The following is a 22,974-nucleotide window of genomic DNA, read 5'->3' on the forward strand; positions in this document are numbered from 1 at the left end:
GCTGTTTATTAAGATTTCAGAACCGTCTGCATACATGCAATTCTTTCACAAGCCAAGCTTTCACAGAGATGGATTGTTGAATCAAATTGATCTGTATCTTTGTGCCTCCCACCAAAAGCACACTGTGCTCAGTAGAGGAAATGTCTCTGTATCAGTAACAGAAGGGAATTTTCGAGACGGCCTCATCACTGGCCCCCTGGCCTCCCGCCCGGCGTGCTGAACGACTGATTCTGTTTACTGCAAACATAAAAATCCAGCGGATGAGGGCTGCCACAGTGTGCATTACACTGGATAAATATTAGTATTAACAGAAATAGTCAATACGTGGAACAGGCATAGCCTCAAATGGGGTCTCTGGCGCAGGAATCTATCGAGGCATCAGCAATGCGAGATGCAGCAACCTTTGGAAATCTGATGATGTTTCAACAGCCTCGCCGTGCTGACCTCGGCCAAACCTCCCACTGTGCTTTGCAGGGCTCTTCCCTGATGTTGGAGGGGGCTTCTTCCTCCCCAGGCTGCAGGGGAAGATGGGACTCTTCCTGGCCCTGACGGGTTTCCGGCTGAAGGGGCGGGACGTGCAGAGAGTGGGCGTGGCCACACACTTTGTGCAGTCGGACAAGGTAAGGTACTATTTGATCGTGGGCTGCAGACCCAGTTATTATTTTTATTTTTTTGCACTGGGTAGACCATGTTTTCAAAGGCACCCGTGTCATCCGTTTTTTGGCTTTTGATTACTTCCTACTGGGCAGATGAGGGAACAGGATGGGCGGGGCCACCGAGTCAGCACTTTAGCCAGGCAGCATGGTGTGGATGGCACCACGGCGGGAAGCCGGGTGCTGACGCCAAACCATGTGACCTGTGTGGCAGTAACATTGCTGATGGCTTTGGCACTGCCAGGGAGAAAGAGTGGGCACTACAGAACAACATCCCCATCCCTCCATGACCCAAGGACAGGCTCGTAGCAGGAGGTGGACACGTTCAGGAGATAAAAATACCAGCTCAGGGTTCAGAGAGGACGGGGTGGGTTTTTTTGTCCTGAATGATACATCATCAGGGGTGAGAATAAACAGTGTAGTTACGTTCACACCACTGTGTTAAGGAAAGGTTGAAGCAACCTCGTTCTCTCTCTCTCTCTACCTCTACCTTTTGAAAACGAGCGCTATTTGTTTTCGGGGGCGGGGCGCTGAACACCTGTTCTCTGCTTGCAGATCTCCGCACTTGAGAATGATCTGGTGGACCTGACGTCTCCTTCCGTCAGAGACGTGGCGTATCTCCTGGACACCTACCAGGAGCAGGTAGGTGACGGCAGGAGCTGTGTTGGTGTGTTTCCCACACAGGTCGTGTGGGGCCTCCTCGTTTCACCCCCTGCATGTTCACGCCCACATGTTAAACAGGGCTGTAGGGAGAACGTTTCTCCAGAACATACTGAATTCAGTGAGAACTCAGTGCATTCACTTTATGGATCTTTAGTCCTGAACAGTTTGTCTGTTTGTTGTGGGGGGAGGGGCTGCTTTAGCTAATGTAAGCCTTAAAGTGCTCTGCTCTCTGCTGTATGTGGTATCTTGTGTCTTGGGCATAATCTGTGGTGAGTTTGTGGTTATTGCCATAAATCTGTGCTTTCATGGCAGGCTGGGAGAGCCTGAGCAGGGATTAGTCACCCTCGTGATGGCTCCCGCACCATACGGCCTTCCGGGATCTTTTAGCTTATGTGTGCGTCTCCATCACCTCCGAACCACTGCAACTTATAAAACTAGGAGCTCCCAGAGAGGAAGCACACCAGCAGCTGTGTGTGTGTGTGTGTGTGTGTGTGTGTGTGTGTGTGTGTGTGTGTGTGTGTGTGTGTGCGTGCGTGCGTGCGTCAGAGAGTTTGCCTTTAAATAACACTCTTGTGTCCCCAGAGCACCCTGGATGCAGAGAAGCCGTTTGTTTTACAGCAGCACACACAAGCCATCGACAGGTAAAGTTAAACCTTCTCTCCCAACCTCGGCACTCCTGTTGGACTCTCTCTTCCTTTAGCTCTCATGTCGCTGCACAGAAATAGAGTGAAACCAAAGTGCACCTTTAGATCGTGTAAAATGATCCACCTTGGAAGCTATGAGAGGTGCCACTCAGTACTGCGTAATGCAAACACAGGTTTTCAACCACAGAGGAGACCCGCTCCGCTTCTCTGCTGGATTTCTGCATCGCCTTATGCCACTTGTTCACTGGCTGTGTGTGTTTTCGTCCCTGCTGGACACATCAATGTGTGTTGAGAAAGCAACAGCCTTCCTGAGTGTTGATCACCTGAAATGACAGCACCACGATGGTGTCAGTCATCACCACTTTTAAGCCTGGTTCAGAGCACAGGGCCTGCACACTTACTGAAGACACCCATACACACAAAACCACACACACAAGCACAGTCTCACCAGGATTCCTAGCAGCTAAATTAGTAAAGGGAAACGTTGAAAGTAAGACACTTCATAGGACGTGTTTCAGTCATAAAACCGAGATATACACAGAGAGCGAGAGAGAGAGAGAAAGAGAGAGGGAGACAGATGGAGAGAAACGGCGACAGCAACATATTCTTATCCCACACACCTGATCCCACACACCCGGACCCACACACCTGTCTTCACTCCAACCCCCGCTGCATCTGAGCGCTCTATACAAATGATGCAGTGTGGAATTGCTGTGCCTTGCATGTGTGATGACTGATTCAGTCTGACATCCCCACCATGAGCAGAGATTAAACGAAACCCTTCCAACTGCAGCATTCCCGTGTGCTGCCTCTCCGTCACAGAGCCTACTGGCTGATTGTGTGTGTGTGTGTGTGTGTGTGTGTGTGTGTGTGTGTGTGGTTTGTTGCTTCCCTCTGTCCGTCACGCAGGCTCTTTGAAGCTTCCTGTGTGGAGGAGATCCTGGAGAACCTGCAGAAGGACGGCTCTGCTTTTGCCCAGAAGCAGATGGAGGTAAGAGCTCATGGACCCTCCGCCCTCTCTCCATACCCAGACTGGTCACAGCAGCACACCCCCAACATCTGTGTGTGTGTTAAAAGAATTGGGATTTTCCACCAACAACACTCAAGCAGGCATTGTAAGATTTTCAAAGGCCTCTTTAATATTTCAGGAACTTTTTTTACCCACTTATTTGTGGGTTTTCTGGCAAATGGGTTTTGATGGTGTTCAGATTCCAGGCAGCTGCATCAAGCCAGATCTCTTTGGTTCCGGTCTGGGCGACATTCATCCACAAACGCTCGGTCGACCACGGTCGTTTCTGTAAATGCCAGGAGCATGTCCAGCCCTGGGGATGTCCTGAAGTGAAGATGAATCTGATGTGAGTGTAGGCGCCAGTGAGCAGCGTCTCTCTCTGGGACGTCTCCGTCTGTCTCATTATGAGACTGGTGGCTCCACACCAGCCTGTAATGGAGTCAGGCCTTTTCTCCGCCCTCTTTCGGAAATGACATCTTTCTCCCACTGCTAAAGAGGGGGAAATGATGATGGCGATGGCCGTATTGGGACAGAAGTGCCATGTGGCTTGTTCAGCTCGTCCTTCTGTGGCTGCACATGCAATAAGCATTTAGGCTAATGACCGCTTTGTTTACTGTGTTTACTGTTGACATGTGGATTTCGATGAGTTTGTTGAAGACTGAGTAATACCCACGGACTCTGTCTGACTCCGAGTGCATCTGTTGAACACGCTAGCCAAACTCCTCAAGGGGCTTCAGCGTGTGGCTCACGCTGCATCCATTAAGACATTCATTTTGATGTCTCCGTCTGGCTGTAGATCTTGTCGAAGATGTCTCCGACCTCGCTGAAGCTGACCTTCCGCCAGCTACAGGAGGGAGCTGCTCTCAGCCTCCAGCAGGTGTTGGAGATGGAGTACCGGCTGTGCCAGGCCTGCATGGTATGGCGCCGCCCGCGTCCTCAGATTGTGCAACATTCTCCCGCTCTGTCTGTCTTGGTCTGGACTTTGTCATCTGCCAGTGAACCTGTTCATTGAACCTCTCCCTTCTTGGTTCCAGCTGTTGTTTGGTGTAGGAAAACATTTGTGTCATGTGGTTTTGTTTGTTTTGCAGAGAGGCCATGACTTCTATGAAGGGGTAAGAGCAGGTAAGGGCTTTTGATTTTTACTGCACTGTGAATTAAATTCAGGAACTCGAGGGCACAGATACTTTCATGATACGTTTTTATTTTATCATTAAGCTCTTCCCTTCTTTGATCTGCTTATAGTGTTAATTGATAAGGACCAGAGTCCCAAGTGGAAACCCTCAACTCTCGCCGACGTGACCGAGCAGTACATGGACGAATGCTTCAGATCGCTGGGAGACAAAGATCTCAAACTCTAAACACCCATCCAGAGATTTAAAGATGGTCCTAAGATCACTAACACAGCAAGACACTGGAGTGTCTTTGTTTTTTTTTTCTTAGCAGAGTAGAAGCTGATATATGCAATAAAGGCACACAAATGGTGTAACCCAAACTCTCCTCTGAGACACAGAACAGCTCTGCTGGTTTCAGTGAAAGAAACTGTGCTGAATTCTCTACAAAGTGCAGCGACTTTTCTGCACTGCTGTTTCATCTCTCCTGGAAGGTTAGTACACACTGGGTTAGGCTGAGGGGTTTCTCTAGTGGGAAGTAGAGAAACACTTTGTTCGTTTCTTCGTACAGTCCTTTATTCAGGCAGAGGTTGGTAATTAAGCCAAGGCCGTTCTCCAAACTCCAAATGTTTCAAGGAAAAAAAACACCCCGGTTTGATGTTCATCGAAACGAGCCCAGCCTGCCGTAACGCTGAGGTGTTGCGCCCGTGTCTGTTCCCACAGTGGAACAGATGATCACGGTGCCAAACCTTCGCCCCCTTTGCCCTGACTCACTGTCCCACAAGCCCAACCGTGGGCAGCAGGTCCATCAGAGTGGCTCCTCTCCTTCACTCTGAACCTCTGCCACAGTCTCTTTGTAACTGTCCTGTCCTTTAACATTTGTACAACTTTCCTCATTATTCTTCATAGTGTTTTTCCCCCACCTAAACATAAAACATCCCTGGGTTAAAATGTAATGTATTAGTATTTTATTAGTAGTAGATTATTACTGAACATCCAACCCTCCAACAATGTTTTTGAGTTTGTCAGATCATTCTGTCATTACCCAAATAAATAAAAAGTGTGTCATGTTTTAATGATTTGTTTTTTAGATATCATATGGGTTCTCATATTTAATGCTTTTACTGTAATATCCTTTGATAATCTTTATTGGCATCATTTGAGTGTGTTTTTATTATTATTTTGCCTCCAGAAAGCCTTCTCATGAATTCATCTGCAAAGTCGATTAGTCTTCAGCCAATGAGCTGTTAATCTAATGACAGTGGTCTGTTCACCAGCTAATGCAAGAAACTCAGGGAGAGGCGGCGTAATGACCAGGGCCATGCTCGGGATTGGTAACAGACAGTTTCTATTCATCTCTAGAAGAGTCTCCCTTCATTACACTGTGCTCCTGTCGAGCGGTCAGGGTTAGGTGGGTCTGTCTTGCTGCTGCTGTATAGAGTGCAGCTGAATCACCTTGTGACTGATGGTAGGAACCAACAAAACAAGTAATGAGACGCAGACAGTCCGGCACAAGGCATGGGTTTTCATTTATTAGCGCTTCTGCGCTCGTTCCGTACAGAGGCAGGGCGGAGTCACCGTGCTGTGTGGCAGCGTGAACTGCAGGGCTAGCGTCCTGACAGAAGCAGACATTTTGGCTTCTGTGAGACGAACTCGCTGCTGTGAGTGTCTTTTACACGCATGAACCTGCTGCCTCTCTGCTCTTTGAAGACTCCGAATTGACATCGTAACACATTACTACTGCAATCGCAAGTAGGCTGGCCTTGTTATTATGACATTAAGTAGATGTGATCCTGCATAAATATTTAAATATCCAGATGATTCTGCAAAAAAACTGGTGCAAATCCCAGCCCAGCCCAAATCCTAGCCCTCCATCCATTTAAAACACTTGTGGTTCAAGTAGACATCATTTGGCTTTAAAGGGATATTTGTAACATTACATCAGCGTGCTATATTTACTTATTTACTGGAAAATCTATGAGGCCTCCTGCAAGTCACCTAAAAAAACATAAAATAAAAAAATCAAAGCCTCCCTAAAAAGACACCTGTGCTCACCATTACGGCCACTGATTTATGGTTCCATTACCAGGTGTTTCCGCTAGTCTCCTGGTAATCTGTCTGTACAGAAGGTGGCGTGAGTCCCTGTCAACTCTGGAATGGCCTCTGAGGCCTCCATATTCGAGCCGCAGCAGAAGAGGTAACCTCCCCGCTGGTGGAAAGCTCGGCTCGATACGATACGCAAGACTGGCAGAGCGAGGAGACAGACTTGCAGCTACAGATTCAGCTGTCTTATGAGCTCATTACCTTATGGCATAGTGGCACATGTTGGACTCTGTACCTAATGGCTTGGATTTGTGACTCCAGAGAGCCTGTGGGTGAGTTGCAGTGTGGTCCTCTCTTAAGAGACTGTTCTGGTCTCCTTGATGCTGAATCCCAGTGCTGATGTGGAGACTGGGGAGCAAACCTCAGGCTCAGAAATGTGAAGCTGCGTGAATACTGAAAACCCACAATCCCAGTGCTAATGCTCCAACACCACAGCGATGACTCTGTGTGTGTGTGTGTGTGCACGTGTGTGTGTCCGTGCACACACATGCACGTGTGTACTCTGATCAAAGAGACTAAATAAGGCCTATGTATAGTGTCCAAGGGAGCAGCATCATTTTGGCCTTTGGAAGTTTGCCATGACGTCATTTAAAACCCTGGATATGACACGTAATGAAAAGGGAGGCCTGCTCGTGCTTTCATCTCGGGACTCCATTTTTTTATGTGAAGTCATGTACTGATTCATGTTCTGTTTTACTGAAAACTGACCAAGCCAGTAATAACTCCACAGTGCGATTTGCACAGACAGACAGACGTATGAAGTACTTGTTTACACAACAGAGTCCAAACAACGTTTCTTCCCGCGGTCACAAGTCCTGGTGTGTTTACGCACTCTGCCTTCCCCCTCCGTGCACGGGAGTGACCCAAAGCGACTGTCCCGCCCCCGTGTCCGGGCTTCACGGCAAGTCACACTCGATGTAAGGAATGTCACTATAGCGACTGTCCGCTTCCGCCCACTGCTGCACGGCCCGTGCCACAATTTCTTCCGACAATCGCTGGGCGTAGTCCAGCAACATGGGGTTGACCCGGGAAGGAGCCTCTGCCGGGCCCATTTCAGCGTAGACCAGCACCACCTTCTCCCCGCTCTTCCTCCCCGGCCTGCCATCCATCCTCTCCACGGAGCTGGAGCTCTGGAGCGTGTCGCTGTGCTTCGATTTGACGCATCCCATGATATAAATAATGTAGCATTGACTTGAGGCCACAGGCGGGGTGGTGGGGGTGCTGAGAGGTGGGAGTTGTAGTCCTTTGCCTGCTGGTGGGAAGAGGGCCACTGTGTAGAGTGCAGTCAAGTGTGGTGTCTCATAGGCGGATGTTCACCCGAACTGACGGGTTTGGGAAGGGTCCAGAAGAAGACCAATGAAACGCTGCTCACTCAAAGAAGTCTTCTGCCATTCCTGCCAGAGGAGGACAGTTTCAATGTGTGTGTGTGTGTGTGTGCATGCATTTTTACACTTGATTTAAACGAAAAGTGCAATGTCCCTCTTTGAGGTCCATTAGTTACAAGTTTAAGTGATGCCCATGCTGCAATGAATACAGTGTTACATTTTATCAGAATACAACAGTCTCAAAAGACAGGGTATGTGCTTGGTCCTTCCAACATAAGTACACAGAGCCGGAGTGGCTAATCGGGAAATTCGGGAGGATTCCCGATGGGCCGGCTCATGTCAGTCTCTAGTTTGGGCCGATTGGGAGGGAAAAATAATTTTGGGCCGGATTTAGGCATGAAACTCCCGGGCTGAAAAAGTGGCCCACTCCGGTCCTGTAAGTACATAATCCTCTATATATGTAGACTCTATTACTTAAGGTACTACTTACAACTAAAAGTATGAGTTCATCCCTTCATGTTGTATTCAAACCACAGTGTTCACTGTAAGCACTGTCCCGTGCCATGTTTCTGATGAAACTAACTGGTTTAGGATCTCTGATTAAGAGTCAGACCTATCTACAGTTCCACCACAGCGTTACCTAACGAGTGCCAGCAAACTGTAGCACTGGCATTGAACACTGTGTCCCTGCTGAATGTCCAGCTAAACAATCAAACCTAAAACCCAATCTCTCTGTAATTACACATTTAAATTTGCCCTGGTAGTACTTGCGTGTACATCACAACAGCAGAGAGCTGGTTTCACAAGCATCTAATGCATACCAGTTCTGAAAATTCTGAAACTCAGCGAACAGTTGACTGTCTTAAATTTCAGCGAACATGTGTGTCTATTTCTATCGGCTGCTACACAGGCTGCAGGCGACTCCAAGCACCGACGCGCCCGCCTAACGTGAACGTTTTCAGAGATTTCTCGCTCAATGCGGATCCAAACGCCGGTTTATTTACGACACGTTCAGCGCAACGGTGCACGTTTCATATTTACCAGTTGAACAGGTGCGAAAGGCTAATTCCGAATTCTGTCATGCAGGCTACCTTTTTCAATTGATTTAATGGTCGTTATGATAATTAATATAATAACTTTTTAATGTGTATCAGAAAGAATGCTATTTGGTCTGTCGTACCTTTCACAAACTGCGCGGATTGGAGCACGTGTGAAAAGAGCTTCAAGGTCAGAGCAAAACCAGAATATTCCGAATTATGGAATGCTATATATTCATATTCGTATGATCAGGCCAAAGCATTTTTTTCCTGCGAATACATCTGCATTTTACAAGAGGCATGGTTAGTTAGGCTACTACAAATCCCTGAAATTACACAAGACAGTACATACCTCTTTACATAAGTGAGAGTATGCTGAAGGAAATATTACAAATAAATAAATAACACCACGTCCCCGCCTTATCCGGCAGCGTGTTAAATGGTAACACTTATTACAGTAAAGATAGCTCATTGAATAAATACCATCATTTGCATCCTCTTGTCCAGTCTAGTTCGCCAGACAGAGCCCAGAGATATTAGGAAAGTTACTGTATAAAGTCAGGGTTGGTTGGCATCACTTAACGGAGGCGGTAAGCTGAGCACGATCGGAGTGTCCAAAGTTCACGTTGGTGCGCTGCGGTCCAAGCGTCTCTTAGATGATAACGTTTGGGTTTCATTCCAGGGAACACGTTTCGTGCGTAGACTGTACAGTGCCACTCCGGTCCATCCGTGAAGACATTGGCCTTATGGTCACCGTAACTTCATTTACACGTGCTCTTCGGGGATGTGTGCACGAACCATTCATTATTGCACTAATATTTGCGAGACGCGGCGAAAACTAGGTTATCGCAGTGTTCATAGCCCTCGGACGCGAAGGTAGACGTTTTTTTAAACAGCTCGATGGCGCCACCTGGAGGAGTGACTGTGTTTCTTTTCAATGAAAGCGTGTTTCTCTCATTAATTTCTCTAACAGAAAATGGTTTTGTTAAAACGTTCAAAATGGTGTTCATTGACCGTTGTACGTCAGTGAAAATGTAGGACATATAGACTGATACGTGTAGTTGAGGGTTTTATAACTCTTTAGTACATAGAAAACCCCTTATGTGTACATATCACACGTACTGTGTACCTAAGGCGTTGATGCAACGCTGGTTTTACTGTGTAGCCTTGCAGATGTTAACCCTAGGTTAATGTAGGCTGTTTGGTTTGGTATAGTGTTCAAAATCACTCGTTTAAAACTAACTTGTGTAAATGTAGCTGTGACTTAACTAATACTGTGGACTTAATGTGAATACATTTCCAAGAAAGGACATTGAAAGAAAGGTGTGTGTGTGTGTGTGTGTGTGTGTGTGTGTGTGTGTGTGTGTGTGTGTGTGAGAGAGAGAGAGAGAGAGAGAGAGAAAGAGAGGGAGAGAGAGAGAGTATGCGTGCGTGTGTGTGTGTGTGTGTGTTGACCACCAGATGCCGCTATGTGAATTCTCTCAGGTTCAAGATTTAGACACAGCCGCGCTCTTTCTCACCATGTTTGAAGAATATTGAAAGATAAATGTATTCCAGGTAAAGGTCACCATGCAGATAGTATCAGATACAACCGGCGGTCACAGTTGTTGCTTGGTCTGGTGGCATTTTATCCAGTTTGGTGGGTGAGAAATGTTAGATAACACATTTAAGTTCGCAGGTGGTGCGCCATAAGGCCACAGTAACAGTAGTACAGGCGGTTACAGGCAGCACTGAATTCCTAATTGCTTGACCTTTGACTGCTGGTTTGAGGTGTTCATCCCTACCCCAGAAAGAAATGTCAGATAATTAGAAAAAAGGTCAATCACTCTCGTCTTTTCAAAAGGTTATTTACCTTCCCTTAATGAAAAATTACATGAAATCCCAGATGAGGGGCAACGGGTCGCCTTAGTGACGTCCTTTCTTAATTAAACCACTAGATGGCAGTCTGTTCCGCGTTATAAAAGGTTGTAATACAATCATTGCAAAACAGTCCTATAACCCTTTCTGTGTCGCATGGAAACGTCTGCGCTTCACTCACAACAAATAATCCCGAAAGGTTCTGAAATACCTTCAAAACAGAATATGAACGATATCTCAAGTTTTTACATAGATAAATTAAAACAAACTCTACAGAGCAAATTTAATTTTTTAATGTATAGGCCCTACGGATTCGTTTTCTGAATTGAAATTAATCATACAAATCAATTCATTGAAAAGAATTAAAAGAATGAGATAGGACGATATAACATAGAACACCCATCATTTGCCACTGTTTACCAACAAATACTGGATGGTGACTAATAAAATGTTGCAATAAATTCCCAATTTAAAACACGTGTTCTTCGTGTACTATAATATGAAGATTTTAACTGTGAAACACTGGAGTTGTACCTCTTTAAGGTTTCAACCAGAAAAGAAGTCCTGGTCTGTCCATTAGATTTATTGTTGCTAGGCCAGCCAATCATAGAATTCGACGACAACGCCTAATAGAGTGTCAGAATTTGCAGTATAAAAAGGGTTGCCGAATTTAAGCATGACATCTACCTGTCCGGTCCAAGGGCGGCTCGTTATTGCTGTAAACATCATAAATCGAAACCTGACGTAATTGTCACGCCTTAGAACATGCATTTAACGCAGTTTCTAATTTCTCTGAGTTGTGTAGTTGCATGCGGTACAATGGATCAGAGCGATATAACGGCGCACCAGCCGCCTCCCGCGGCCACGGAGAGCGAGGCGCAGTGTCCAACATGTGAGTTCAGGCAACACAGCAAGATGATGAGGCTGCATGCAATCAAATCACAAATTCTCAGCAAACTTCGGCTCAAACAAGCTCCCAATATTAGCCGAGAGGTTGTCAAACAGCTGTTACCTAAAGCACCTCCTTTGCAACAACTTCTTGACCAGTACGACGTCCTTGGTGATGACAGTAAGGATGGGATTATAGAAGATGACGACGACCTCGCCACGACGGAAACGGTCATGACGATGGCCAGCGAACGTAAGTTGCGTTTTCGCGGGTTCCTCTGATTTCCACTCGAACCTGCACAGCGCATCGGTGCCAGTGGTCTCCCCGACAGGCGCGTTTCAGCTGTGCCATGCGCATTGCACAGCACGTATCTACAATCACAAGATTAGAACAATGTGCAAAAATCTCGATTTCGTTTGTACTGAATAGCCCATTTTTAGGCACGTCTATAAAGTTGATCCTCCTCAGCAACGGAAGTTTTACGCACGTTAACCCAAGAGCATAAACTTTGACGAGCAGTGTGTATTTGTGCAACGTGCGCCGACACAGAAAGCAACAATATACACTATTCACTGCTTAAGTATGTCAGTTTGAATAATACGCGTGCAACAACTAGGTTTATGATGTGCTTAGCAATTTTCGGTATGTTTACAGTAAAATGTTGTGCGAAATGGTGTATCTTAGATTTAATAAAAAGCAGGCAATCAAAACAATGTTTTAAATTTAATGTTTCTGCGAAATGTCTAAAATTGTGGATCACAAATTTGAGTTTTTACTCTCTCTCTCTCTCTCTCTCTTTCTCCCTCTCTCCCTCCCTCCCTCAGCTGATCCTATCGTACAGGTAGATCGAAAGCCGAAGTGTTGCTTTTTCTCCTTCACGCCGAAGGTCCAAGCGAACCGCGTGGTCCGCGCGCAGCTCTGGGTGCACGTGCGACCGGCAGAAGAGCCAACCACCGTTTTCTTACAGATATCGCGATTGATCCCTGTTACAGACGGAAGAAGACATGTAAGAATAAGATCTTTGAAGATCGACGTAAATGCAGGGGTCAGATCTTGGCAAAGCATCGACGTGAAGCAGGTGCTCGCGGTTTGGCTAAGACAGCCCGAGACGAATAGGGGGATCGAGATTAACGCTTACGACGCTAAAGGAAACGACCTGGCTGTTACCACTGCAGAAGCCGGCGAAGAGGGACTGGTAAGTTGCTTTAGTTTCCCCAAAGAGCAATTAGAATTTACTACAAATAAAGTATTGGCACTGTATGAACAGTCTCAGTAGTTCGACTTTGAAGGTGAGAATACACAAAAAAAAGATTATTCGTTTATTCAGCCAAGAGATAAGTCAGTTTCTTACAAGGCTGTAACATGTGGGTCTGGGAGCAAATGCAAATATATTTTAATGGTCATATATATTGTTGGTGTGCTGCTGCAACAATGGTTAAAACAGACTGCTTCAATGGTATATTTAATATGATAAAGAGCACGAGAAAGTTGGGATGTGAAGGTAGATTGGAACAAATGTGCTTTTCTGTGAACTGTTCTTTTTGAACACACATTTCCACAGAATCACCTCATAATATATATTTTTTTACCCGTAGCTTCCCTTCATGGAGGTCAAAATCTCGGAGGGTCCCAAGAGAACCAAACGGGAGTCGGGATTGGACTGTGATGAGACGTCGTCCGAGTCGCGCTGCTGCCGTTACCCCCTCACCGTCGACTTCGAAGACTTCGGCTGGGACTGGATTATCGCTCCGAAACGTTACAAGGCCAACTACTGCTCCGGAGAGTGCGATTACATGCATCTGCAGAAATACCCGCACACTCACCTGGTGAACAAAGCCAACCCGCGTGGCACCGCTGGCCCGTGCTGTACGCCCACCAAGATGTCACCCATCAACATGCTCTACTTCAACGGAAAAGAGCAGATCATCTACGGCAAGATCCCCTCCATGGTGGTGGACCGGTGCGGCTGCTCGTGAGGGCCCACCTGCTCAGAACTCCGTCTGCCTTGCCTGCCTCCGAACCCGGACAGATCACCACAAATCCCCCTCAGCCATTATCAGTGCTTTTTCCGCGATACACTGTGCAATAGAGGCAGAATAGCAGAGAGGCTGCTTCATCTTCACACACTCTCATTCATTTCTCTTTACACTATGTCTGTATCTTGGCCGCAGAGGTCAGAGGTCACGCGGATGTACCGAAGGAATGTCATGCCGGATGGACATGGGAGGTGACTTAAATTGCGGCATTCTCCGGAAAGCATATACCTGTTTAATTTCAGCTCTTATTCTTTGTGCATCGTCTCTCAGAACTATCACCAAGTCACACGATTAGAACAAATGCTACACAGGCAGACACTTGACACAAATCTTTGATCACTCAGACACGCTCCTCAATATCCGTTTAGTTCCTTTCTTGCTACATCAACTGTGTGACAATATCAGTGAGCTTGTTTAAGTATTGTATCCAAGAGCAACAGAGAGGGACTCAAGGACATTTCTAAAGTAGAAGAAGAAGCTTGAAAATGCGAAGACCTGTAGGAAGAGTTAGGAAAGCCTTCCTGTACAAGAAACGCAGAACACTGCACAATCTGCCCGAACTGTTAAGTATAGCTCTTTCCAATAGTCACCTGCTTGAACTGCCCTATAGACTTGAACTGTTATTGAAAATCAGCATTACTGGACAGGAGGACTTGAACCAGAGGCACTTTGAATGCAGTCTACACATAGAAATGTGTTAAAGACAGAGAACTGTTGAAAAGAACTGTGTTAACATCATGTTACTTACTCTGTCTTCAAATCTTACAGTTTGCACTATGGCAGACCAATAGAAAGAATTGGTTGCTAAAAAATGTTGTAAAAACTGATTTTGATATGTTTGCTAATTGCATTGTATACATGCCATTGTTTCCATTAACAGTTGCCTTTTTTAACCTCTGTTAGTTTGTGTATAAGACAACACATTAGCAAAACGTGTACAAATCTATGTATCTGTTAAAACAAATAAAGGTGCTTGCTTTATGTGTTTAGCTGTATGATTTCCCAATAAATGTATTTAAAGGTATTTGCAAGAGTGCAGACAGAGCCCAGCGGGTAGGCGTGTGTGTTACGCTTTATTCAGAAATCACCCAGAACATCTGAATTTATTGAGCCCAACTGTGAGTGAAGAATGTTGGAATAGTTCAGATAGCCAGTCTATGGCATGCTGCTGCTCTAGAGATGAGTGTCAATTTGCAGGAAGACAGGTCATGCTTTCATTGCAGGAAGACAGGTCGTGCCTTTAGGAGTGTTTGTTTGTTTATCTCAGCTCTCAAACACAAGCTTCCCTAACCCTCACTACTGAGGGTTAACAAATACAGAAAATGTCAGCCTACTTGATCAGAATGACCAACAAGTTCTTTTAAGAACACGGAGTCAGGTGATGCAGCACACGACTGTTTGGACAACCTGGATCATTGGAGCAGGTCCTCACTTGCGGCCAGAAGAGGGCGAACTGAGGACTGCCCCAATTCACTGCCTTTCCTGCTGTGAGCTGGACAGCTGCCATGGCAACCAGGTGGGACGTGCACATAAGTGATCAGAGGATTGTGGGAGAGTGAAAGGAGGATTGTGGGAGAGCAGCGGTTCTGAAGATCGTCATTTTCAGTTCTCTTGAACCTTTCTGAACTTTGTGAACAGGATATGCTCTGCAGATTTACGCATAGCAGCCTAGCATAATTCTGGGATTGTGTGCAAAAGGAGTTTAGGTTGTTGATGTCGTAGCTACATCTATAATGTTATCACAAAACTTTCCATATGTACATGCTATAAATTGTACCTTAGAAATACGTTAAGGCAGAATTTGCTGCCAACCCTCAAATATTCTGACTATCTCATGAATTGCAACAGTGACACTGCACCATCTTCAAAACCCAAAACAGGTGCAGTCAAGATACGAGACAACAAGTTATGCAGTGCCAAGCAGTGGTGCAGAAACCTTATTGGCTGCCACATTCCGTGACAGATCCCACACTGTCCTGCCACACTGACACTGTCCTGCCAATGGTGTTTCCAGGTGTTTTCTAGCATTCAGAACTTAAGATCAGGTTGCGAGGTTACACCACTGCAACTCCAGATTCATGCTAAAATCTATATACAATGCCTATTAATATTCACATCTCTGAAGAAGAGGTTCTGAATCACAGTCGGTGCTGCTTCTACTTCTGTGCTTTCTCTGCTCAAACACATGGTTGATTCCTGCAGGGACTCATGCAGGCCATTCGCGCCTGAGTACACAACAAATTATACAGTGCGCTGGATAGAAAGTCTTAAAAAATCTTAAACCCGACTAATTCAGGTTCTGAGCTCCTTCCTACCCCTCTGCACAGCCCAACACCACATCCAGGCGCAGGTGATTGATGTGTTTTCTTGTGCACCTGACTTTCCTTGCTCCCATTCGAGTCAGTAAAGAACAAGTGGGCACGATAAACAGGAACAGCAGAGGCTCGGCCCAGTGGCGTTACACTGCTCACGTGGGAGGAGCCGGGCCGCCTCCGCCACATTCCCCGGGCAGACGGCTTCGGAAGCGTACGTGAGAAAATGGGAAAGCCGCGTTACCCCTCCAAGGCCCAGGGGGGGAGTCACATAGCTCATCTCAGCCTCCAGGATTCCCCATATCCGCACTGTCTCTCGGGTAGGTGGGACAGGCCAGCATGGAGGGGGAGACACCACAGAGAAGAAGTGGAAGACCTGAATCCATCTGTGCAGACATCTGCAGCTTCACACCAATGCTCACTTACTCCCAGACAGCTGCAGAAGCATTTACTCTAATGAGTTAAAAATATGGCACGTCCTTAAAGAATACAGTTCGATATACGAAAAGAGGAAAGTGCACTTCTATTTCTGGATGTTGTACCTGCAATGCTGCTGTTGCAACATAAAGCAACAAAAGCACATTTGTTAAAATAATCTGGCATGAGCAAGGCACAGTATATAATTTATTTCATATAAAAGAGACTGGATGAACAAACAAAAATATGTTTGATGGTTTCTGAATATCAATCCATATTTCAAAAGGGAAATTAAAATTTCAGCCAGATAGCAGGTGATTCGCAATCCTTGTGCCGTGCGGAAATAACTTTCGCAATGTAATAATCACCTCACTTACCATGCAGGATGTGATTTAAGAGGCAAGTAAAGTTTGTGTAGTAGAAAGCCCAGTCAGATCCAAAGCAGAGAAGAGGCGTGAGCTTCGAGCCAGAGGACAGACTCACAGCTGCTGACGGATGGTTGTCAGTACGCCTGATGGATTTATCCAGCACGTCCACACCTGGCCCTGCCTCTACAAACACTTGCTTTTTCACTTAGTAAAGAAATCAGTGACACCCCCCCCCCCCCAACCCATATTGACCATTGTGGAACAAGCATTTGATGAATTGCATCGTAAAGGTTCCGGATGTTTGTGGCTGGGGACTGCAAGGTGTCCTGGTTTAGTGATATGTAACTCAATGTCGCGTTTGGGCTGGAATGAGTCATTCAGAAAAGTTTTGTCCATAAGCTTAAGTTCATTTACAAGGATCGTTAATGACTGAAGTGGAAAAGGTCCGTGGCAATAAACCACAAACGTCCCACTGGGCCAGTGACTGACAGTGACGGAGGATAGATGCTCCTCGGAGGAGAGGGAGAGATGCCTGGATCATTTGGAAAAACGGAAACCTGTCTCCACCTGTGTCATCACTATGCCTGTCAGACATCTGGAGACTTAGGAATGCAAAGTGTCTTGTCATATGGAGAAGCAGTTTTTGTAGCTTTAAATGAGATTATAATGAAGAATCAAGGCAATTAAATATTTTTTAATTAACGTACACCAATTATCTCCATAAACACACAAATAAAAAAAAAAGGGTTTTTGTTATATGAAAATTTGATTAAGTACTGGAGCCATGACCTGAATGACTGATTTGTTTTTTTACTTGTGTGTAGATCATTTTAAGCGTTTATTGTGGATTGTTGCGTAAGTCTAAAAAGATCCACACTGATAGGTTGCAGCCTGCCCTTAAAAGCACATGTTTACACAGTATGTCCTTGAATGAATGTGTTGTGCATCTGCCTGTTATTGTGGGAACTGTTCTCAGTGCTTAACGTGATACCCTGATACCCTGATAATGTCCTGCCACTTTCAAACTGACCTGGGATTTGACTAGTTTCAAGATGACATTACAGCCCAGTCAGTCATGTTAAGCAGAAACAGTGCTCTCGTATCCAAAAGAGGCAGGACTCATTTTGATGCCTTACCTATGAGTTCAATCTAAAGATGATTATCAGATTGTAAGCTACTGGGAGACCAAATTAATTGTGTACTAAATCCTCGGGAAGCCAGTTATTCAGAGGAATAGGTTTACATAGATATCAACGGGGTCCCTTAGGGACTATCAGATTTGCTGCTCAGAGGTTTAGCTGAGACAGCCCAGCAGTGCTGCTGCACCTCCAGCAAATTCTCAGACCACATGTAGCATTTAATATCAATTCAACAATGCGCTGATTTATTTGAAAAGATTAAAATCCAATATTTTCGTCGAATAGAACAATGTGCTTGATCTCTGTGAGCTCCAAGTAAATTTATATGCCCATTTGTCAGGAATTATGCTGTTTGAATAATATTTATTTAATTTTCTTACTATGTTGAAGGAAAGGTATAATCATGCTTCTAGCACATAAATCTAAAGCTAATAAAGTCTCCAGAGAAAGCACGAGAATCATAGTTGATACACACGGGACGCCTCAGCTCTTACCCAGGGAGCAGACTGGTGTGTTGACATGGAACAGACCATTGATGGGAGCAGCTGGAGACATACGCGTGTCTGGACGTTGCTACAGATCTTAACTGTACCACAAAATACAGTGCAGCCCGGCCTAAAGAAACCTGGTGAAACAGCTCCATGTTACTGGGAGCAAGGCAGCGTGTTCTGCTGCATCCACAGATTCATGCTGACGATGGCTGTTAGCAGTGCGCACATCACCTGCCCAACACAGGCAAAAAGCTTTTAAATCAAAAACCTCATCAAAAGCAACTTTGCAGTGCGTTAACACACATGGTAGCTAAAAGCTGAAAACCTTTCATATAATCTGCCACACAGACTAATCTCTCTAGCTGTATAGACATCCGTGCTAGCTGTGTGACCCTCTGTCCCCTGCTGTGTGACCCTCTGTCCCCTGCTGTGTGACCCTCTGTCCCCTGCTGCGTGACCCTCTGTCCCCTGCTGCGTGACCCTCTGTCCCCTGCTGCGTGACCCTTTGCACCCTGCTGCGTGACCCTCTGTACCTTGCTGTGTGACCCTCTGTCCCCTGCTGCGTGACCCTCTGTCCCCTGCTGCATGACCCTCTGTACCCTGCTGCGTGACCCTCTGTACCCTGCTGCGTGACCCTCTGTACCCTGCTGCATGACCCTCTGTACCCTGCTGCGTGACCCTCTGTACCCTGCTGCATGACCCTCTGTACCCTGCTGCGTGACCCTCTGTACCCTGCTGCGTGACCCTCTGTCCCCTGCTGCGTGACCCTCTGTACCCTGCTGCGTGACCCTCTGTACCCTGCTGCGTGACCCTCTGTACCCTGCTGCGTGACCCTCTGTACCCTGCTGCGTGACCCTCTGTACCCTGCTGCATGACCCTCTGTACCCTGCTGCGTGACCCTCTGTACCCTGCTGCATGACCCTCTGTACCCTGCTGCGTGACCCTCTGTACCCTGCTGCATGACCCAATGTAATTTTTCCTCCTGTTCAGGACCATGGAGAGTCTGATTATCCAAAGGGAATGCAAGTCTACAGCTCATCCTATGATAATATTATAGTTAGCACAGTGAAAGGTCAAACCACAGCACACGTCTAAGCTTTCATGGCCCCACGCTGAAGCTTCGGCACTTGCTCTGACATAGTTGCAGGGTGGGGGTACAGGATCCGTACAGGAGTGTGTGCATGCGTGCGTGTGTGTGTGTGTGTGTGTGTGTGTGTGTGTGTGTGTTAGGCACTCTAAGAAGAGCCAAGACAGCAGAATGGAGGTATATACGCCACACCGGGCACCAAAGGAATATCAGGGTGATTCGCTGGGATTAACAGATGATGAGCTTCTGATCATGTGACCACTTGGTTAAAAAGGTCACACTGGAATTATTTTACCAGCTGTCACTCAAATTTATTTATTTTTCATTATTTTGTTTTGTTGTGCGGTGTATGACAACATAGCCAAAGGTTATGATGCTGAGTTGACTCATAAAGGAATGCATAAGCATTGAATGAAAATGAGTGAACATAATGATTTTAGTGACACAAAAATGAAAAATGTATACAATTTATGACACTTAAGATGATTACTGACACTTATTGGGCTTGCAGAATTCATTTTCATTTCGATTAAGAATCGGTTGAAGGGTTAGTGGCAGCATGTACAGCAGGGGTGGCCAACCCGTCAGAGACCAAGAACCACTGTTTTTACTGTGTTACAGCAAATATCCACATCATACACATGGGCACACTTGAACATCACCCATCCCTTCCTCTCTCTGTCTCTCTCTCTCTCTCTGTCTCTCTCTCTGTCTCTCTCTCTCTCTCTCTCTCTCTCTCTCTCTCTCTCTCACACACACACACACACACACACAGAGAGAGAGAGAGAGACCTCTGCTCAGCCAGATCTATTGTAAATGTCACACACAAACATAATAAAGTTATTTTCAACAATGAACATTATTGTGTGCACTGAAGAAAATACCGGGGTGAACTCAAGCTAAACGAAACAGCACATTAAAAAACGTGGATATAAACGTAAGGATCCGGAACGCCTCTAAAGCACGGCAGGGTTGGCTGATGTGAGTGTTCAGAACCGCGGCCAGGCTCTGGAGGTGGAGGAGTTGGACCACAGCACGGCGAGGTTGCTCATGCATGCGCGCACGCACACTACGAGCTCCGTTATGTACGCAACTGTTGTTTTCTAGGTAAAAAGTGGATAAACTCCGTTATCAACACTCGTTACAACGCCACTGACCTGCGCTCACCTTTAGGAAGAAGAGAACATACAGCAGCAGTATTTTTGAAGCCCCCTCAGTCGCCTGGGTGCCTTTGCTGCACCTCGTATGTGGTTTATTCCAAAACGTGTGACAGAAGACCGCGTCTCACCAACGAGACTCATATTCACAATAGCACAGATACTTCATGTCGCTAATGTCCCGTTTTCCTCTACGCCGGTTTAAAAAGTGTTAACGGCTCGCTAGGGTTGTAAACAAACCACGAAGGTGTAGCAGTGTTTCGCCCTCAGAGCTGATGAGGTAACCGGCCCACGGCACAGACCGTTAGTGCAGGTGAGAGCGCGGCCGGCTGGGGACTCAGACCTCTCCCTAATCGGACCTGGTTCGAATGGACCTAGTGTGAGTGCGCCCTAAGATCCGTATGAAACCAGGCAAAGAGCTGCGGGTTGGCCACTCCTGCTGTATAGTAACACTACTCACTTTATAAACTCATAGATTATAAAATAAAATGACATAACATCAATCTCCATATTTCATATTCAGTGTTAAAAACTGAAAAGGCCAACATGGCAATAAACCAGAACCATGCCAAAGTGTGTGTGTGTGTGTGTGTGTGTGTGTGTGTGTGTGTGTGTGTGTGTGTGTGTGTAAACATACAGTTTAATTACTATCCCTGTGGGATTTAGAATAAACAAATCCAACCCCTGCCATTTATTTTTTGCATGAGAGCTAAACATTTAGAAACAGTGAATCAGTCAGTTAGATTCTTGTTATGCATACCTTTTACATGTTTATTTGCTGAAATTGAATGTTTTATTGTGGGCAAAGAATGAGATTGGACTGTCTAAAATGACATGACATTAGGGTACCAGGTGAAAGGTGGTAAAATCTCAGAAAACGCTAACATCGCGGGATGTTTAGAAACTGCAGTAACATTGTGGGGTGTTCTACATTTGTTGCGAGATGTTCTAGAGCTGTTTTAGAGAAAGCGTACTCTCACGTCTGCCTACCAACAGCATATCAGTGGTGCCCACGGAACAACCCTGGAGAGCAATCAGCGCACTGCACTGGACCAGTTAACCTGTGTCAGGGACCATCGTTGAACCTGGGAAGCAGATGCTCGTGTACCAACTAACTTGGATTGTCTTGATCACATCAGATGAATCAAGTTCACCGCACTGATCCACAAATATCCAGCTGACTCACATCACCCACCTAACCTGCGTCACCAACCTGACCCGCATCACCCATCTGACCCACATCACCCAGCTGACCCACATCACCAACCTGACCCGCATCACCCATCTGACCCACATCACTCACCTGATCACCAACCTGACCCACATCACCCACCTGATCACCCATCTGACCTGCATCACCGACCTGATCACCCATCTGACCCACATCACTCACCTGATTCAAATAAAAAATGTCTTCCATCAACACCCACCTGACTAAAATCATCCACCTGACCCAAATCACCCACCTGATCACACATACACAAGATGTAAACACAGTGAGGTCCAAAATTCATGATTACCTTCCAAAACGGTTAACCAATCCTTCGGTACACATGCCAGTTTACATTCAGCAATGTGGTCTGTGGTTTGTTTTCAGATGGTTCAGTGGAAAACTGAGTTTCCATCATGTCAGAAAGTTTTTTACTACAGGTTTCAACTGGCCCAAACAGACCAGAGATTTGTTTCAAAGGCTTGTGTAGGTTAAATGACAATAAAGACAAATCAGTGGCATGTAACACAGAGCACATGTTTCAAGAGCCCACGTGTGGAAGGTAATTCCTTTATCAAATCAATCAGTCAATGCTTTATGGTTGCATGAAGACATTCAGTAATTTAGGTCCCCTCAACCACATTAGATGGTAATCTCCACTCCTTGAAATAATCCAGCAATAATCCGTAACTTTTCTTCTTCCATATAGGCACATGGCATCACAACTGGTATGAACTCAGCAAAAAATGTGCATAGTGAGAACACACTGCAGCACTGAAGTGGAAATACTGTATCTGTGAAGAAAATGCATGTGTAATAGACATATCATTATTATCAATGTCGACAGAATGCACTAGAGAAATCACCATTAATTCCTTAAAGACAAAGGTCCTTTGATTTGAGATAAACTCACTGAGGTACATATTCCTGTTTGCATTATGCAATAATGTTGCACTTTGTACTTCTCAGATTAACATACTGTACATACATTAATAAAATACACTATAAGCTGATTTCTTGGTCATTTCTTCCATCAACACTAGCGTTCATGTGGCGGTTATGTCCTGCAGGAACAGGACCCACAGACCAGAAGTGCACCACAGGATCGGGCTGTTGTGCACCTGCACTTTGCTTTCAGGTGCAGTTGGAGGTCCCTCACTGTAGCTGCACTCTTGTTAACACCATAAACAAATACAAATGGAACACGTATAAGAGCCACATCTACTGCCAATGGAAAACCAAGGATTTTCATTCATGAATTAAATTGGATGTGATTGATGTAACATGGCTGTTCTACTAAAATGTTGACACTGTACCGAGACCTATTTCACTTTAATTAAATGCATTTTCTACAATATGATACCAAGTGGTGATATGTGAAGCCAGTGCATAGTAAAATCAACCCTTCATTTCATTACCTTGAATTGACTCATTCATTACAAAGCACAAGCACAATTGTCTTCCATAG

At 45.7% G+C, this 22,974-nt stretch overlaps 3 protein-coding genes across 7 annotated transcripts in view; 2 read left to right on the plus strand and 1 right to left on the minus strand.

Moving 5' to 3' along the window:
• The window catches only part of hibch (3-hydroxyisobutyryl-CoA hydrolase), a 20,352-nt gene extending 15,198 nt beyond the window's left edge, over positions 1-5,154 (plus strand). Inside the window, exons 8-14 of the mRNA XM_077002329.1 lie at positions 475-620; positions 1,209-1,295; positions 1,899-1,957; positions 2,870-2,951; positions 3,766-3,885; positions 4,058-4,091; positions 4,212-5,154. Of these exons, the coding sequence (XP_076858444.1) occupies positions 475-620; positions 1,209-1,295; positions 1,899-1,957; positions 2,870-2,951; positions 3,766-3,885; positions 4,058-4,091; positions 4,212-4,327 (644 nt within the window). The 3' untranslated portion in view covers positions 4,328-5,154. The remainder of the gene's footprint in view (positions 1-474; positions 621-1,208; positions 1,296-1,898; positions 1,958-2,869; positions 2,952-3,765; positions 3,886-4,057; positions 4,092-4,211) is intronic.
• Positions 614-9,395, minus strand: akap19 (A-kinase anchoring protein 19). Of its 5 annotated transcripts, none has more exons than XR_013130403.1 (2): positions 9,027-9,395; positions 614-2,283 (listed from the first exon to the last, which is right to left on the minus strand). XR_013130403.1 is itself a non-coding variant. In XM_077002330.1 (2 exons), exon 2 carries the CDS (start codon positions 7,348-7,350, stop codon positions 7,078-7,080), a length of 273 nt encoding a protein of 90 aa, XP_076858445.1. In that variant the 5' UTR covers positions 7,351-7,575; positions 9,027-9,395; the 3' UTR covers positions 5,588-7,077. The 5 variants fall into 5 exon arrangements, 4 of the variants coding, with proteins under 4 accessions (XP_076858445.1, XP_076858446.1, XP_076858447.1 ...); XM_077002330.1 differs by lacking the exon at positions 614-2,283 and adding an exon at positions 5,588-7,575; XM_077002331.1 differs by lacking the exons at positions 614-2,283; positions 9,027-9,395 and adding exons at positions 5,588-7,575; positions 8,896-9,020.
• Positions 9,396-11,070: 1,675 nt separating this feature from the next.
• mstnb (myostatin b) lies at positions 11,071-14,306 on the plus strand. The gene is made up of 3 exons (XM_077002334.1): positions 11,071-11,541; positions 12,114-12,484; positions 12,885-14,306. The coding sequence occupies exons 1-3, from the start codon at positions 11,166-11,168 to the stop codon at positions 13,263-13,265; spliced, it is 1,128 nt and encodes a 375-aa protein (XP_076858449.1). The 5' UTR covers positions 11,071-11,165; the 3' UTR covers positions 13,266-14,306.
• Positions 14,307-22,974: the final 8,668 nt, after the last annotated feature.

Source organism: Brachyhypopomus gauderio, chromosome 4 (genome assembly GCF_052324685.1).
Source record: "Brachyhypopomus gauderio isolate BG-103 chromosome 4, BGAUD_0.2, whole genome shotgun sequence".
Lineage (NCBI taxonomy): Eukaryota > Metazoa > Chordata > Actinopteri > Gymnotiformes > Hypopomidae > Brachyhypopomus > Brachyhypopomus gauderio.